At 39.9% G+C, this 17,308-nt stretch overlaps 2 protein-coding genes across 3 annotated transcripts in view; both read left to right on the forward strand.

Annotated features, from left to right (window-relative positions):
- Positions 1-17,308, forward strand: part of LOC120515261 — a 489,908-nt gene that overhangs the window by 359,628 nt on the left and 112,972 nt on the right. The window lies entirely within an intron of this gene.
- The window catches only part of LOC120515276, a 38,117-nt gene continuing 22,294 nt past the window's right edge, over positions 1,486-17,308 (forward strand). Inside the window, exon 1 of the mRNA XM_039736137.1 lies at positions 1,486-1,529. Coding sequence (XP_039592071.1) covers positions 1,510-1,529 — 20 coding nt within the window. The 5' untranslated portion in view covers positions 1,486-1,509. The remainder of the gene's footprint in view (positions 1,530-17,308) is intronic.

Raw genomic sequence — 17,308 nt, forward strand, 5'->3', positions numbered from 1 at the left:
GACTGGGTCTTCACAGTCAACATTGACTTTTAGAAGATTTGTTTATTCCCTTGTGGATGTTGAGTTCCACCTGAGCTATGACAATAAAGAGATGTGAGGCTTTCTTTTTCATCTGCCAAAGGTTATGGGACAGGAGTGTGATATTGTCAGCAAAGTCCAGTTCATACACCAATGCTATTTGCATGTGTCATCATTCTTCAAAATCAAGTCAATGGAGTGCAAACTCCTGTCCTAATCTTTGAAACTCTCTATGAGGTGTCCTTCATGTGCAACTCGGTATGTCAGTGTTTCCCGAACTCGGTCCTGGGGGCCCCCTGTTGCTGCAGGTTTTTGTTCCCATCAGCTTCTGTTTTTAATTGAAATCCTGGGCTAATTAAGTGAACTGTTATTTCCCAGGTTCTGTGTTTTGGGAACAATACAGAAATTAGAAAACTAAGTTTGGTAAAAAATATATACTGCTTATACTATAAATACATATATAGCTAATATAATATATAAGCTAATTAAATGAGATCAGTGCTATCGGTGTTGTCACTGATTATGAGTCTGGTTGGAACAAAAACCTGCAGTCACAGTGGGCCCCCAGGACCGAGGTTGGGAAACACTGCGGTATGTCACTCCATTGTTTGTATTTTTGATTAGGTTGATGATTTTCTGGGGGATCTCATAGCATCAACAACATCTCTCTGTCCAGAATGTCAAGAATTTTCTCTCAGTCCACAAAACATACATAGAGTGACAAGTTTCACTTCAAAGACTTTTTAACAATGATCTGAATGGAGGCAACATGGTCCATACGTGACCATTCTTTCTTAAACCCTGCCTGGTCCTCCCACAGCTTCTGGTTAACTGATGCTTTGAGCCTTTTCAGGGTAAGCCTATTGCAGATCTTTCCAGATTCAGACATGAGTGGAATTCCCATGGCACCCAATATTAATAATGCACACATTATAAATTACAGCAATGCACAGTAAATAATATGTAATAATACAGGTGACTGAGAGATTCAAAGTACTGCCTCTGGGCCCTCAGCTTTGCATGTACATCACTTGGTTAGGGCGAAGGTTTTTGGGGCATTTCATGTTCCTCATGTACCCCAAAGATGTTCCTTTCAGGCTAATTCACCATTTTAATTTATCTCCTTGGATTTGTTCAGAAGTGCATCACTGATGGAATGGTGTCCTGGCGGACTCCAGCATCAAATCCATATTTGCTCTCTTATGGTCTGGCCATGTGAATTAATTTAAAACTCTACTCAGTTATTAGGATTTACAAAATTCTTTTTACAATAAAAACATCAAATGATCAGGAAATGTTTTCATTTTTCACTGCTACAGCTATTATCTCACAATATGTAAATTTACTTAATAGTTTACTGGAAATCACATGTCTAAAGAAGAAGAGCAACCTAAACATTTTGGCAAACCACCAGCTGCTCGTTTATAAAACCAGAAGTGCATCACCTGTGCTGTGCAGAGCCTGAAACACCTTAAAGTGCTGGGAGTAAAAATGGACAAAACAACAGACAAGTAAGAGAGACATATTTCATTTCTGTTACAAAGTTTAGGACTTCATTAAATACAATAATTTAACTTATGATTTGATGATGCTCTACTTACCTCTTATTTTTGAGGATTCTTTTTTCAGAAGCAACTATTTTCCAGGCTGAATGAAGTTTTATACTGAAATTAAAACAAGCAATTTGTAAGCTACTGGTGTGTCTGAATGTCAATGTCTCCCATATTTCAGTTAACCAGTTTTACTACTTTTTTATAGTAATTGTGGAACACCAGAATTAAAGATATATGTGACAGGGAGACACACCAATGTCTTTGAAACTGGTTTCTCTTAATCTCTTGCTCTTAGTAGGTTTTGGAGCTTTTCTCCATCTGCTTTTACTTTTTATTTTGTTTATATATATGTATATGATATATAGTATCTGATGCTTCACCAATGGTGGCTGGTTCACTTATTTGGCATGATGAAGATTGGAGTATTACATTCTTTTTGAACTGAATCACAGTCTGATTATTAAGTTTGCCGACTGGCTGACCAATCACAACTGTTACCTGGTAGGAAACCACCTAAATAATGTTGTGGCGAAAAATTCATCATCAGAAGGCTTTTTACCTAAAAATAAAGGCTGTTAGGACTCGAGATAGACAGACAGAGTTTTAAGGCTTTATTGCAATAAATCAACACAAAAATAACAAGGACTCAACCCAATACAGCCAAATTGAGCTGAGCACTGATCATTACAACAATTGAAGTTTTTATAACAATTTCTTATCATTTTGGCTGCGTTCGATTAGCTCATTCTGCACCTGGTTTTACTGTTCATTATTCCTCTTGGTGTCTGCTCGGCTTATTTTGATTGGTCTAAGACTGGGTGGATGGCTTCCTCTTTCCATCTTTGGGCTTTTATGATGTAATTTCCGAGCTTTTCTGACCTCGCTTGAATGAGCTCTTTTGCCCATCTTTTCTGACTCCCTTTTACTCCTGTCCGGCCGAATCTTGAGTTTCCATGGGAACCCTTATCATCTCCTTACTTTTCCTATCACTGGCCCCCTCATGGAATTTCTATTTTTCTATGCTGTTCCCATCTTCTCTAACTGGCCAAAGCTTCAATTCCATATATGGGTTTCCTCCCATCATTTACTCTCTTAAGCCTTCCAAACTTTTTACAATAGTAACCTGAAGCTTGAGCTTTTTAAAAAAAAGAAGTATAGTATGTGTTTTCATTTAACCATTGCTTGGCATGCTTGATTTATCTTAATTTCTACACTAAAGTTAATTTCTAATATATTCTTCTAATATTTTATATTTAATGCCTGAATTTACTAAGATTTTCTCTTCATGCATTAGGTCAGCGTGACCCTGCTTATAGCAAAAGCCTTTCTGCTGATTCAGCAACCCAGCTGGTTTTCGTTACGCCTTTCAGAGCCATCTTTATCTCTTCCTAGCCTTGAATCACAGGTGTTCTCAAACTCTTATCCTGTCCAAAGCTGGTCTCGGTGTATCAATTTTGCTGTTCTTTTCTTACTTGGAAATTTTAATGTAAGCCTAAAAAATAATGCAATATAACTGATTTTTTAGTTAACTATTTGCTAGACCTATCGTATTTGCTTTAATATTCTAATTTATGCTTAATCTAATGTTTTAGAACCTTTTATTACTTTTTATGGCTCTATATGTTAATTTGTTATTCTCTTATACTAATAAAAAATTTTCCTTCTACAATAATCAGATTGTGATTCAGACCAAAAAGTATATTTTATTTATACTTTTATGGTATATATATTGTGACAGCCGGCCGGGGGAGTCCCTTCTGCACTGCAAAAAATGAAATCTAAGCAAGTGAAAAGTACTTATATCATGACGTTAAATCTTTTTTTTCTTATTGTAAGAATTATTGACTTGTCAAAAAACTTGTATTTACAATTATTTAGCATGTTTTGAGAAATCTTGTCAAGTAAATTTTGCTTACCCCATTGGCAGATTATTTTGCTAAATAAAGGCAAAACAACTCTCATTTAAAGTTTTTTTGTCTAGTTTTTGCATATGCATTTTTTGCAGTGTGCATGTAATCCAGGGGAACAGTTAACAGACGATATCTCCCCCGGGTCACTAGATGACAGCCTCCCCTGGGTGGCAGTGGTGCATCAGATTCCTGCAGGGCTCATGGGAGATAGAGTCCTCCACAGCCCTGTTGGGACCCAGGGTGGCCACCAGGGTGTGCTGTAAGGGTTCCTGAGCCCATCTGGGTGGTTCTTCAGCGACAACTGGAAACGGTCAATCAAGCACCTGGAGCACTTCCAGGTGGACTATAAAAGGAACCAACAGCCACCACTCCGGGACGCAGAGTTGGGAGGAGGAGGGCAACGCTTGCTGGGAGAAGTGCTGGTGAAGACCAGAGTGTTTTTGTTTGGTGTTTTGTGGGACTGTGCCGTGGCTGAGGGACTCAGGGAAGATGTGGCCCTCAGCTAAAGTAAAATAAGGATTTGTTTTATTTTTACACGTGCCTCACGGTGTCAGTCTGTGTCAGGTCGGCACTCATAGAGTACCTTTGTTATAATATATATATACCCTGTACACACACACATCAGTGATTTCATTTAAAGTTTCCTTCTTCCAGCTTGTACATTGTAGTGTATGCTCATTACAGTCAGACATTTGTTTCTTTACATTCACACCTTCACTTGTTCTCAAAACAATCTTTTTATATGTACTTAGTAATAAAAAAATCGACAGAAGGATTACATGTCACTTATGAAAATGATTAAACCTGTTAAACCTGAAAGGCTTTTAGAAACAAGTCACAGATGGCCGAGACTCCGTTTGTTCAGCAGCCCTTTCAATGCAGTGAATGGTTAAAAGGTTGTTCATCACATTGAGAAAAGCTGATGTTTTTGTAATACAGCTGCACGACATATTGATGAGCTGGATAATTAAGGTCAATTAAATGGACGAGTCTTGCAGATTAAAATATTTACACCACTGCTAAATGAATCAACTGGAAGAAGTGGGTTAGCTGAGTTGCTTGTCTTTGTGCAGTACAGCCTTGGTAAACTCACATCTGATAAATAAAATAACGGATAATGGGTGGTTTGGCAGTTATGACCTTCATGTTACAAGGGGGTACAGGGGGAAATAAAGTTATCAATGTCTGGTCTAACTTACCAGTTTCAGACATGTTGCTAAAATCAGCTAATATGGTATTTGTCCTTAGTGGCAAGATATTGCCTTCTTCCACATTAGAACACCATGTACAGGGTTCTTTACTAAAATAATGTAATTTTTTTTAAATGTCTTAATATATATTCAACACCCAAGTAAACTTTTTTAAAGACTTGATCAGATGCTATTTCCCCTCCATAATAACAAAAAAGAAAAGCAGAAAAACATACTACAGGCAGTCCCCAGGTTACGTACGAGATAGGGACTGTAGGTTTGTTCTTAAGTTGAATTTGTATGTAAGTCGGAACAGGTCCATTATTTTAATAAATGCTGTTGTTGACCGACTGTAACCAAGTGCTCTGCCAATGAATGATGGAGTGTCACCTCTATCTGACCTTTTTATTATTTCTACTTTATTTTCCATGGTGATGGTTTTTCTCTTCTTTACTGTATCAACAGCACTTGCATCAGACTTGTGTTTCAGAGACATTCTTGAAGGGTGAAGACAAAAGGATAAGATGAGCTCTTCTGCACAGCACTGTACACGCTATCACAGCAGGCAGGCACCAGACGTCAACACATCTGATGTATAGGGTGGTCCAGATCTAATTATGCAATTTTCATTACGCTATAACTTATTCAGTTTATTACATAGAAAATTACCTGAAAAATCCCGGACCCTCGAGAAATTTGCGAACTGACGACATGAAGAATCGTCTTCACGCCGAACTGGAATCGTCCCCGCATAAACCAAAGTCATCCAGACGATCTGGATCTGCATAGTTAGATCTGGACCACCCTGTACTGACAAGAGACAACTTCCTGCTATGTGCGTAACAGTACAAGCAGGCTTGCTATTGAGAATGAATGGGGGCAGCGAGGGGCGATTTACCACCAGCCCACCACAGAGTCACCTCCACTACAGTATGCTGCCTGCAGTGTTCGCCATACCACCGCCCTCATTCAACACGCAGCCATCCAAAGCACACTACAATACTACCCCCTGCCGCCCCGTTCACCCTCAATGGCCTCCGTTCAGCCACAACCGGGTCACCGCTTGCAGCATTACCAGCCGCCCACTGAAAATGAATGGGCAGCCGTGTGTGGTGGTCGAGCTGCGAAACAGCTTGCCGCCGGGAGCCGCCCGAGGGATGCTACACTGCAGGAGCAGCGAAATCGCCCCCTTCCAGCCACCGCTTGCAGCGTCCCCAGGCTGAAGATGATGGAGCGGCAGTTACTGAGGTGCATGCGTCGCAGCTGCAGCCTCGTTTGTATGTCGTAGGTCGGATATCCGTAACCTGGGGACTACCTGTACTTTAAAATTAATGTTTCTTTGCAGACTGAGTCTTAACATCTGAAACAGAAAATAAAGGCAGCTATGTACATTATAACTTTTGGGATGTCCTCATTGGTTTTCAAAATAATCCGTTTTATAGGAACTTTATGAAATATAATGAAAATGCCTCAACAAACAGTTTGTCACTTCTGCTAATGAGCTCTCTTCCATAACGGCATTCTTATGCTTTCCAAAGTGAAGATGAGCTATAAGTCACGCACGTCAGCACACATTCAGCTTCCTACTCATTACGTCCAGGTCAAAATCATAGGTGATAATTGATGATTTTTATTTATTTTCCTTGTCTGCTGGTGTACACTTTTGTTTCTTGGGCCCATTTTGTACTTATCAGCTTGTATTGAATCGTCATGTAACCTTGAGTGATTTTAAGCTATACAAAAATAAATTGTAGTTGTATGCAACTCTATCCAGTCATCTGAGCTGTCACTGGAGTCAAAGTGTCATTTGGGCTTTTCCTTAAACAAACCCTGCTACACTGAGTGCAGGTTCAAAATATTTATGTGTCTCACAATATCAAGCCAAATGTGTGGGTCTGTCTGTTTGTTTACACAGTGTGCGTAACAATCAGGATAAACTCCCATAGAGTTTGAGGGTTTTTATAAATATCACTCAGACTAAAATAAAAGTTGAGAAAATGATGTCCCCTTACCCTATATCTGTTCATCTATTTATATCAAAAGATCAGCTCTGATAGTGGGGGGCAAGGTGGCACAGTGCTGGAATTGCTGCCACACAGTAAGGAGACCGGAGTTTGTCTCCTTGTCTGGAGTTTGCATGATCTCTCTGTGTCCATGTGGGTTTCCTCCGTGTGCTTTGGTTTCTTTCTACTGTTTAAAAACATGTATGTCAAGTGGATTGGTGACAAAAAATTGTTCCCCGTGTGTGTGTGTTCAGCCTGTGATGGACCGGTGCCCTGTCCAAGGTTTGTTAATGCCTCAAACTCTATGCTAGCTAGGATAGGCTCCAGCACCCTCTGTGACCCTGTGTTGGACATAGTGGGGTTTGAAAATTACAGATAGAAACTCTGATGGAGTAGTGAAAAACAAAACAAGTCATAAACAGATTTACTCCCACCTCTGTGATGTTTTCTTCCCCCTTATACATTCTGTTGTTTTTAAGAATCCACTTTAGCGTAACTCAATCGCCTTTTAAAGGGGAAAGCAGAAATGCAATCAGGAGTGGAATGGGACCTGTTATGGGAGAAAGTGGGAGGAATGGAGATGGAATTTTGTCAGGAATGGCCATGAACAAGACTAAAAAATCAGTACCATGCTGACCTCTGGATTCAGCCACTATAGTCAAGTGGACATAATATACAGTAGTGCATTTTATAGTGTTTTGGCAGAGCACATATTCAGAAACTAAAACTGTTAGATACAGCAAAGTCTAAAAGGGATAAATGAGATAAGCTTCTAAGTGTGAAAACAGCTGAGGAGCTGTGGGGCAAGCTTAAATGGTTTTAATTAAAATGCAGGACAAGTTTAGAACCAGTATGAAATTAAAGAAAACTCAGAGGTTGATAAGTAAGGAGCTGGAAAGAAATTAGAAAAGCAAAAAAAAAAAATAAATGGATGAATAAGACATATAAGACTAAACGTTCCAGTGCTAATTGCATGAGAGCAAGACAACGGAAGTTAAGAAGGATTAGCATTTGTGGTAGAAACTAAAGTCGGATCTACTTGGTGGAGGTTTGGAGGTTCTGGGTGTGTCTATGTCCCCTGAAATTTGGTCTTCCCTTAAACTCCACACACACACACACACCTCTATAAAATCACAGCTGCTCTCTAGGCCAATTGCCAAGACATCTGATTTACTTCAGGTGATACAAAATGTAGAGTCATCAAGATTTATATATAGTATATGTACAGCACCATGCTTGAAACTCCAAGCAGAACCCCCACCCTACTCTTCAATATTATTGACTGCAACCCTAGATAATACGGTGGCCATGAAGTGCAATCCATAAAAACAAATCAAATCATGCAAAAACAAACCAGAAATCATAAAACCAAACTAGAAAATGCAAAAAAAAAAAAAAAAAAGAATAAAAAGGCAAAAACAAATTAAATGTGCAAAAGCAAATTGAATATGCAGCAACAAATCACATATACACAAAAACAAATGAGAAAAGCAAAAACAAATTGAATGCGGAAATACAAGTCAGAAAATGCAAATACAAACTGAATACACAAAAGCAAATCACAAACAACAAATGCAAATGGAGCAGCAGGCAAACAAAATGAGGACTGTGCAAAAAAATTGAGAAGAATGAAAACAAAAAGAGCAGCAGCGCATAAGCTAAATAGAGGTGGAAAAAAATAGTGAAAACTGACGTTCATCACGATTTAATGCCAGCTTTTCAACGAGTGGTGTGGTTAAAGCAAGAATGCTGTAAGGTAAAATAGATTTATCTTTTGTAGGTATTTTTGTACTTTGACAGAAATAAAATTTGCATAATATGGAGCACTCTCCGCCAGAGCAGTGTTTAAAGTATTACACACATATTTCAGTATATATATATATTCAGTAGTGAAGCTAAAATTCATGGCAACAGCAATCCGCATTGAAAAACGTTTGATATTGACTTTTAAAGAAAAAAAATATATATCAGTACGCACGCTACTGACATGTGTTATTTAACATGCGCAATGTAGTGTTTGTATGACAAGTTGTATTCCTGGTATTATTGTATTTTCTACGTCAACACCGTTGTAGTATTAGGCGTTAACCTTAAATGTATTGCAACGACTCGCGGGTGAGAGAGAAGGAGAAATGGAAACAGCCACTTTACGTCAGACTGCTGGATGTGGCCCTAAGAATCACTTCTTCAACTCATACACACCACCCAGCTCCATGTCACTTCGCTCACCAGGGTCAGAGGCCACCCATACAATACACTTTCCCCAGTTCCGTGAGCCGACCCAAGGGCAGCATCCAGATATGATGCTCACCAGAGGCCAAGCATCACAACAGATGAGCTTTTAGCTTCTGGGGGAAGGTCTGCACCCCTTGTACCCGTTACTCACTTCACTGCTTTTATAGATGGCTTCTGTTGGGTATTTTCGCTGCTTTGGACAGTGCATGTCCAACGGAGGAGCGTGTCTCTCTCACATTCCGACCCAGCGCGCTGTAGTATTGTCATTTGTGGATGGAACAGAAAACAATTTTGCTTTGTGGGAATCTCTCATAGAAGTTTGTTGCAAGAGCACTTTTGATCATTTCAGTCCCAAATCCAGTGCAATTCAGGTACTTTGCGCTATATTTACTTATATTTCACTTTCAGCATTCAATGTCACCATATTTATAAAGTGAGTATGAAAATAAACAGGCATTCCTTTTAATGGATGACAATTTTATGTTAAATACAGAAGTATTTAATGTCTGTCTCCATATTTTAGCCTGGTCACTCTTTTAAATGTTACCACAAATACCGTCTGGCAAAGACGAGGTTAAAAAGAAAAAAAGAAGAGAGGCATCAAGAATCAATTACTGGGCCTTAACGGGTGGTTTGGTGGAAACTTTGACGCCCAATGTCTACCATCTATTTAGATATTTTTTTAAATGATTGGACATTAAAACTTTTGCTTACCTGCCGGATATCCATTTAAAGTATTACACACACACGTTTGTGAGTCCTGTTCTATTAATAACGCGAAAAGTGTGACGGCAAGCAAATATTCACCAGTGTGTTGCAAGACACACATAACCAAAAGCAATCGGCTGTGACACAAATGACAATTGATCTTTTTTAATGTGATTTGTTAGTTGGCTAACTTTAGACCAAACTATTATATCTGATACAAAGGCATTAAATTTGTGCTGCTATGCTGGCAGTAGACATGTCAGATTTCTCCTGGATACAAACCCATTCTATTGGGAAGGAAGGTGAGAACTTGCAGTTCAATGTAGTCACTGTGGTGTGTCGGTTAGAACACAGGAACTAACCCAACCATTGCAGGAACATTGCTTTAATGTTGAAATACCAGAAATGCACATGAGGTAGAACAACATGATTGTAGAGTGTGTGGGGTTCTAACAAGGCAAACAACAAAAAACATTTAGTGCATATGTTGTTTTACTGTGCAATACAGAAAACGTCCAATAGATGGCACTATAGCTATACACTGTCAACGTAAAGTATTTGCAATTACAACCTCAATGTGGCAACATAACAGATTAATATCCATATTAATACACAAAATCTCTTAAAGATTTAATGCAATATCCCAATTATTTACAGGCTGCGTCTATATTAAACAGAGTACAAACACCCTATATTTTATTGAACGATACTGACGGTATTTACAGTAATAATAATAAACACTAAGTGATGTAAAATATTGTAGCGTCCCAGCCAGGTTGAAGCCTTTTTTTTGACTGTTAGGTCCGATTGAGGGAGGGCGGACTACAGCACAGAGGACTGACAGCGGGGTATTGATTGAGGTGGTAAGGGGAGGTGCTTAAAAAAGGGGTGTGTTTAGGGTTACGTGTTTGGCGTTCTTTTTCTTGATTGTTCAAGTAAAAACTTTTTGGTGACACTTTACTACGTCTGTTTGTTTGTTTTTTTTTAAATTCTTCTCTTTTTGAGCCTGACAATATTAACCTGACTATTAATTCAGACGTCCCTTCTCTAACGTTTAACATTTCACTTCTAAACACGTACATAAGAACTTACATTTGGTCACGTGGCTTTCACGTGGTACGTCAAACTCACCGGCTCACTGCACACTCTGCGGCTTTCATGTGACTCGGCTTTGGCGCCTTAAAGACACATGAGACCTTTATACAATGAGGGACCAAACAGGCCATAAATCATATATTTCTGTGTGTAATCTATTGGTTTAGGAATATTTACTATCGGTTTGCGTGCGTTCAATGAACTATATTGGTTCTTGTCCGTATATTATCAGTTTGTGCGTGCGCTATATCCGTTTGTACGTGCATACCACTGGTTTGCATATGAACTATATTGATTTGCGTGTGTATATCACTGGTTCCAGCATGTTTGTTATTGGTTTGTGTGTCAACTGCATTGGTTAACACTTGTATGTTATCGGTTTGCGTATGAACTATGTTGGCTTGTGTTCTGTGCAAGTCTAACAATGGATTTGTGTATGCACTATATTGGTTTCATGCATGTCTTATACTGGTTTCATGTGGGTAACCTGTCGAGTTTGCGCTTGAGCTCTATTGGTTGTATGTACAATGTCAGTTTCGCGTATGAAACATATTGGTTATGCGTGCACACCCTATCCCAACTCTGTGTATGAACTATATCGGTTTTGCGTGCGAACTATATTCAATCTATATATATAATTCACTAAGGCAAGACAACCATGGAAAGCACGCCAGAAGGGGCGTGGATTCACTAAGTCACGACAAGTGAGACACCTATGGCGCACACAGGAAGGAGCCACGCCCACCAACTCAAAGACCATTGGATACGACGACAACTCGCAGGGCCACGCCCACCAACTCGGACGCGACAACACAGAAAAACTGGCGTCATTTATATTCGTCTGTCGTAGAGGCCACATGCAGTGCAGGTCAGGTTAATGTCATGGACATCCGAGCTACGTTGACTGTTCATAGAGGCATGTAGAGGTGAATCGCCATATGCAGCGTGTGAAACGGTTTGCGAGGAGTATCCCATGGGATCCTTAAAACATTCCTTTACAACTGAGGTTAAAACACAATGAAGTGAGCAGTCTTTAAAAAACGAGTTTTCGGTTACGACGCACTACCACGTGCACCATAGCAAACTGTTTTACACGCTACATAGAGCAATTCGCATCCGCGACACACATGTGTCTTCTTAGATGCTCCTGCAGTTTGTACACACCCACCTCGCTACCACCGTGGTCGAGGTTAAAACACAATGAAGTAAGCAGTCTTTAAAAACCGAGTTTTCAGTTAGGACGCACTACCGTGTGCACCATAGCAAACTGTTTTACACGCTACATACAACAATTCGCATCCGCGACAAACATGCGTCTTCTTCACTCACGGACAATTATATGTTGCTCTCTCCAGAGTTCCATCTTTTCATTCACTTTCTGTTGTATCCTCAAACCCTCCCTTTTTAGACAACTGTGTCTTTCCAGAAGTGTTCAACCATCATTAAATAATTATGTGGCGTTTGTTATGCCGCGGGTTCACTATTGTGTTGTATTTTGTTCTCTCCAGAGTTCCATCTTTTCATTCACTTACTGTTGTATTCTCACACCAACCTGTTTTAGACAACCGTGTCTTTCCAGAAGTGTTTAGCATTCAATAAATAATTATGCATGAGATTGAGCGTATGTCTACCCGGCGCGGAGAGGCGTGGGTAAACCGTTGAGCCCCATTTGGGCTGCAAACCGTGGAATTCCCACTAAGTGCGAGTCATACGCTCCCACTGGTTGCGTCCCAACCCTTTGTAGACACCCCCCTCCCACCTCGCTATTACCGTGGTCGGGTGTCTTGGTGGGTTATATATAGAAAAGCAGCCAAAACCGTACAGAGCAATGAAACGTCTACATCAGTCACAGGTACATCTGGACTGTGTAAAGACGATAACTCAAGTGACGAGTTGGAGGTGGGCACATGAGCAAGCAGTGCATACTGAACGAGAAATCAGCAGACTAGCATGACGGAGGGAGCTGAATGGATGTCCTTCTCCTCTCCTCCCATTCCACACTGAGCGCCTGAGCGCCGTGCACCCCTATCCCTCCGTCTGGCAGTAGAAGGCGCGATGGCGGTCCGCCAGTTTTCAGTCTGAGCGATTGTGTGTTGGTTACGTTCCGTGCATTGTTACAATGTTGCTTTTCTTGCTGATTTATTACATTACTGATTTTTCAAATGTTAATTTTCTCCTTGTGCTTAAAAATCATTAAAAAACCGGCCTGATTATGCGTGCGTATGTATGCGCTGTGGGTTAACTAGTATTGTATATTTCGTTTCATGAATGTAAACGAAAAACTATTTTCGATTAAAACAGATCTTGATGATTTTAATTTTGTTGACATGTTAAATGGTTCCCACAGATCCGAACACAACGTAAATGTTAATATTAATATTTCATAGAAATTATCCGTATTGTTTAGTTTGATGTATGACACGACGTGATGGCAGAAACCCTCTTAACGTCACAATGATGCGTATTATTTGGTTTGATGTACAGTTTATCCCTTCTCATTTTTATTACTTAATTTCTGAACGGGTCCTTCACCTGACGTTACTTTTCGGGCTTTGCCGAGACCTCCTGAAACCTTCCAAAAGTAATTTTACAAGGTCAGTCCTGAAACGAAGGTGACGTCATTTCTGGGTCTACAACTGTGGGTCTACAACCGCGGCGATGTAAGGTGCTGTGGCTCTGCAAGTGGATAGTACTCAATATATTGGTTGTTCACGTGATCTTCAGTGGAAATGGGCGGGGCAAGAAACAGGAACTCAAGGGCCGGCAGAGTCATGGAGTGTAAAGAGAAATGTCTAGGAGACGCATCTGCGTTTAAACGGTACCATTTATTTTTTCCGCACAATACGTTTGCGAAACGACTTGGTGGTAATTATTACTATTTAACAGAATCTACCCTTCAGTCTGTAATGAACACAAGGCTGAAGTTAGGTATGTATTCGGCCTTCGTCTTATTCGGTCCCATCTACATGCTTGCTTGCAACCCGTAGCTGTACTTGTTCACACAGTATTTGCAAACTGTTACTTATTCTAAAGGCAAAATATTCAACATTTACAATTGACGTCTTTATGCAACATAACATTTAGTTACTACTAGTTAGATTTATTATGCCCGGCGACCCCGCACCGCCGCACAGACAGGTGAAGTGACTTGCTCAGGGTCACACAGTGTCAGTCTCAGGACTTGAACCCACGAACAAAGGGTTGAAAGTGCAAAGCCCTAACCGCAATGCTTGCACATCTATAACGTGTATATTAATTGACTAAACGTGTCCATTCTTTGAAAAGCTAAACATTTAACATTTAGGACCTGCATGGGTCAGTTACATCATATTGGGCCACCTTACCTTTCACAGTTTTGTGACAAGACAGAGACAGAGTTTTGCTCTGCCCAGTGCGAGTATCAGGGTGAAACTGAAAAAGTATTCCCACTTCAATATCAGATAAATGGGATTTACTGTGATATTTAATGGGCACTGTAAAGTGTTAAATGATGTTGGGCCACCTTAATTTTCATAGTTTTGTGACATTGGCATATATAAACTTGTCCAGGACAGATTCATTTGTTAAATTAGAGTTTAACAATTTTGACCCGTGCAGGACCAAAATGTGGAATATTTATTTTTTCAAATAATGGATCAGTCTGTAATGATGCCGATTAATGTACACACTGTAGAATATTTTGCATTGCTGTTATAATAGAATAAGAAGCTGCTTTGCAAAAGCTGTGTGAATAAGTAGCTGACTGCAAGCTTATACAGGGAGTAGCTGGGAGTGAATAAAATGCCAGCCGAATGTGTACCTAACTTCAGCCCTGTGATCATTTCAGAATTAAGGGAAAATACTGGTAAAATAATTACCACCAAGCCCTTTCACAAACATACAGTGACATGCAAAAGTATTCAATCCCTTTAAAAGTCATCCTAATTTTCTGCATGACAAAAGATTTGTCCACATATTTATCCATTTGTTTTTTAATGAGAACTCTTGTGCTGTAACAAAATGTTATCAAACTCCAAATAACTTAACTAAAGAAAAACTCCAAAGTGATTGTTTGCCTAAGCATTCAAGCCCAACATATTCATACTTTGTCAAGAACCTTTTGCTGCAGTAACAGCCTTCATTCTTTTGGGGTATGTAAATATGCCCCAGTTCTGCACATTGCTCAGGTGTGATTCTTCCCTATTCTTCTTGGCATGATTTCTAGGTACCCTCTATGTTGGTGGGATGGTATCTCTGAACAGCAGTTTTCAAACAGTGCCCCAGATTCTCAACAGGGTTAAGATCAGGGCTTTGACTTGGCCATTCACCTGTCTGTTTTTGAGCCATCCCAGTGTCACTTTGGTCTAATGCTTAGGGTCATTGTCATCTTGAAAGATGAATCTTCTCCCGAGCTTTAAATTCATAGCAGACTGGAACGAGTTCTCCTGCAATATTGTGTGGTATTTGGGCCCATCTATTGTCCCTTCAACTCTGACAAGATTCTCAGTCCCAGCACATGAAAAACATCCCCATAGCAAGATGCTGCCACCACCATATTCCACTGTAGGTCTGGTGTTTCTTGTGGCATAGGTTTGTTTTACGCCACAGATTCTGTACCTCTTTGAAGTCTGAGAAAAAGTTCTATTTTGGTTTCATTTGACCATAAACCCTTCTCCCCACATTTAACTGGAAAAACGCCATATGTGCTTTTATGTGGACCATCTTAAGGAATGGCGTCTTTCTTGCCACCCCTGTAGAGGCCTGTTTAATGGAGAGCTCTTGAAATTGTGGACCCCTGCACCTTCACTCCAGTTTCAGCCAAAAAGCATTGCAAACATCTGAGAGTGACGGTTGGATTTCTAGTCTCCTCTCTCTTCAGTTGATGTCTAACTCTGATGTTCAGTCTTGAGGGACGGCCTGTTCTAGTAAGAGTCAGGGTGCTGTGATGAACCTTCCACTTTCTGATGATGGATCCAGCAGTGCACAATGGGACATTCAAACTCTTGATATTTTTATAGTTGTTTCCTGCTACCTTGTGCATTTCAATAACTTTATTTCTCACATCAGCAGAATGCTCCTCTCTCTTCATTTTTTCAGTGACTGTCCACCAAAGACTACGGCCCCTACGAAGGGGGCCTTTTATATCCAGAGAGAAAGGAGCACCTCATTATGTTTAATATGACTGTCAAATGTCTGCCACCTTTGTAATGAATTTGTCATTGGTGTAAACCTGGAGCTTCCAAAGTACAACTGCAGAGGTTTAAACACTTATGTAAACACTAACTTTGGAGATTTTCTTCTTCAATTAAATGTCTACATAAAATAGTTTATTTTGACTTTGGAAATGTTTTGTTACAGCATAAGAAAAATATGGAATGAATAAATATGTGTACAAATCTTTTGTCTTGCATAAAATTATGACAACTTTCAATGGGATTGAATACTTTTGCAAGTCACTGTATGTTTGTGAAAGGGTTTGATGGTAATTATTCTTTTAATGATCGTAGTTGAAGTTAGCTCGCATTCAGCTGCCTTTTATTCACTTCTAGCTACATCCAGTATAAGCTTGCAGTCAGCTACTTATTCACAAACCAGCTTCTTCTTCATATTAACAGCAAGGCAAAATATTCAACAGTATAAAAACTGATCCATTATTTGAAAAAATAAATATTCCAGATTTTGAACTTGAACAGGTTGAAAATGTTAAACTCAACTTTAACAATGGAATTTGTCCTGGACAAGTTTATATCATGCCAATTTATGTACACGTTGTAGATGTGCAAGCATTGTGGCGTAGTGGTTATGACTACACTTTTAAACTCTTAGTTTGTGGGTTCAAGTCCTGATAATGACACTATGTGACCATAAGCAAGTCACTTCACCAGTCTGTGCGGCGTGGGGGGCACTGGGCGAATCTAACCAGTAGTATCTAAATGTTGTATGTTGGATAAAGGAGTTAGTAAATGTAGAATATTTTGCCTTCAGAATAAATAACTGGTTTCAAAAGTTGTGTGAAAAAGTACTGTGGCTGGGTGGAAGTAAACATGACCCTGGAAGTGAATTAGAAGACAGCAGAATACGTACCTAACTTTAGCCTTGTGTTCATTACAGACTCAAGGGTAGATTCTGTTAAATAGTAATAATTGCCACCAAGTCGTTCTGCAAACGTATTGTGTGGAAAGAATATATGGTGCCATTTAAACGCAGATGCGTCTCCTAGACACTTCTCTTTACACTCCATGACTCTACCGGCCCTTCAGTTCCTGTTTCTTGCCCCATTTCCGCTGAAGATCACGTGAACAACCAATATAGTTCACACGCAGAACCGATATAGTTCATACACAGAGTTGTGATAGGGTGCGCACCCATAACCGATATGTTTCATACGCGAAACCGACATAGTGCACAGTGTGGAGAGTGGCCCGGACACAGACAGATGGACACCGCTGGTTTTCCCCCAAACACATGTTTATTCATTCTCTATACAAAATACCACACACACAACCCAGTGCCCCTGCACCAATCACCCTTCAGTCCAGGCCTCTCAAAATGCCTTTACTCTTCACTGCCTCCACTCCTCTCCTCCAGGCTTCGTTCTCTTCCACCCAGCTCCAGCT

This window comes from Polypterus senegalus, chromosome 1 (assembly GCF_016835505.1).
Source record: "Polypterus senegalus isolate Bchr_013 chromosome 1, ASM1683550v1, whole genome shotgun sequence".
Lineage (NCBI taxonomy): Eukaryota > Metazoa > Chordata > Cladistia > Polypteriformes > Polypteridae > Polypterus > Polypterus senegalus.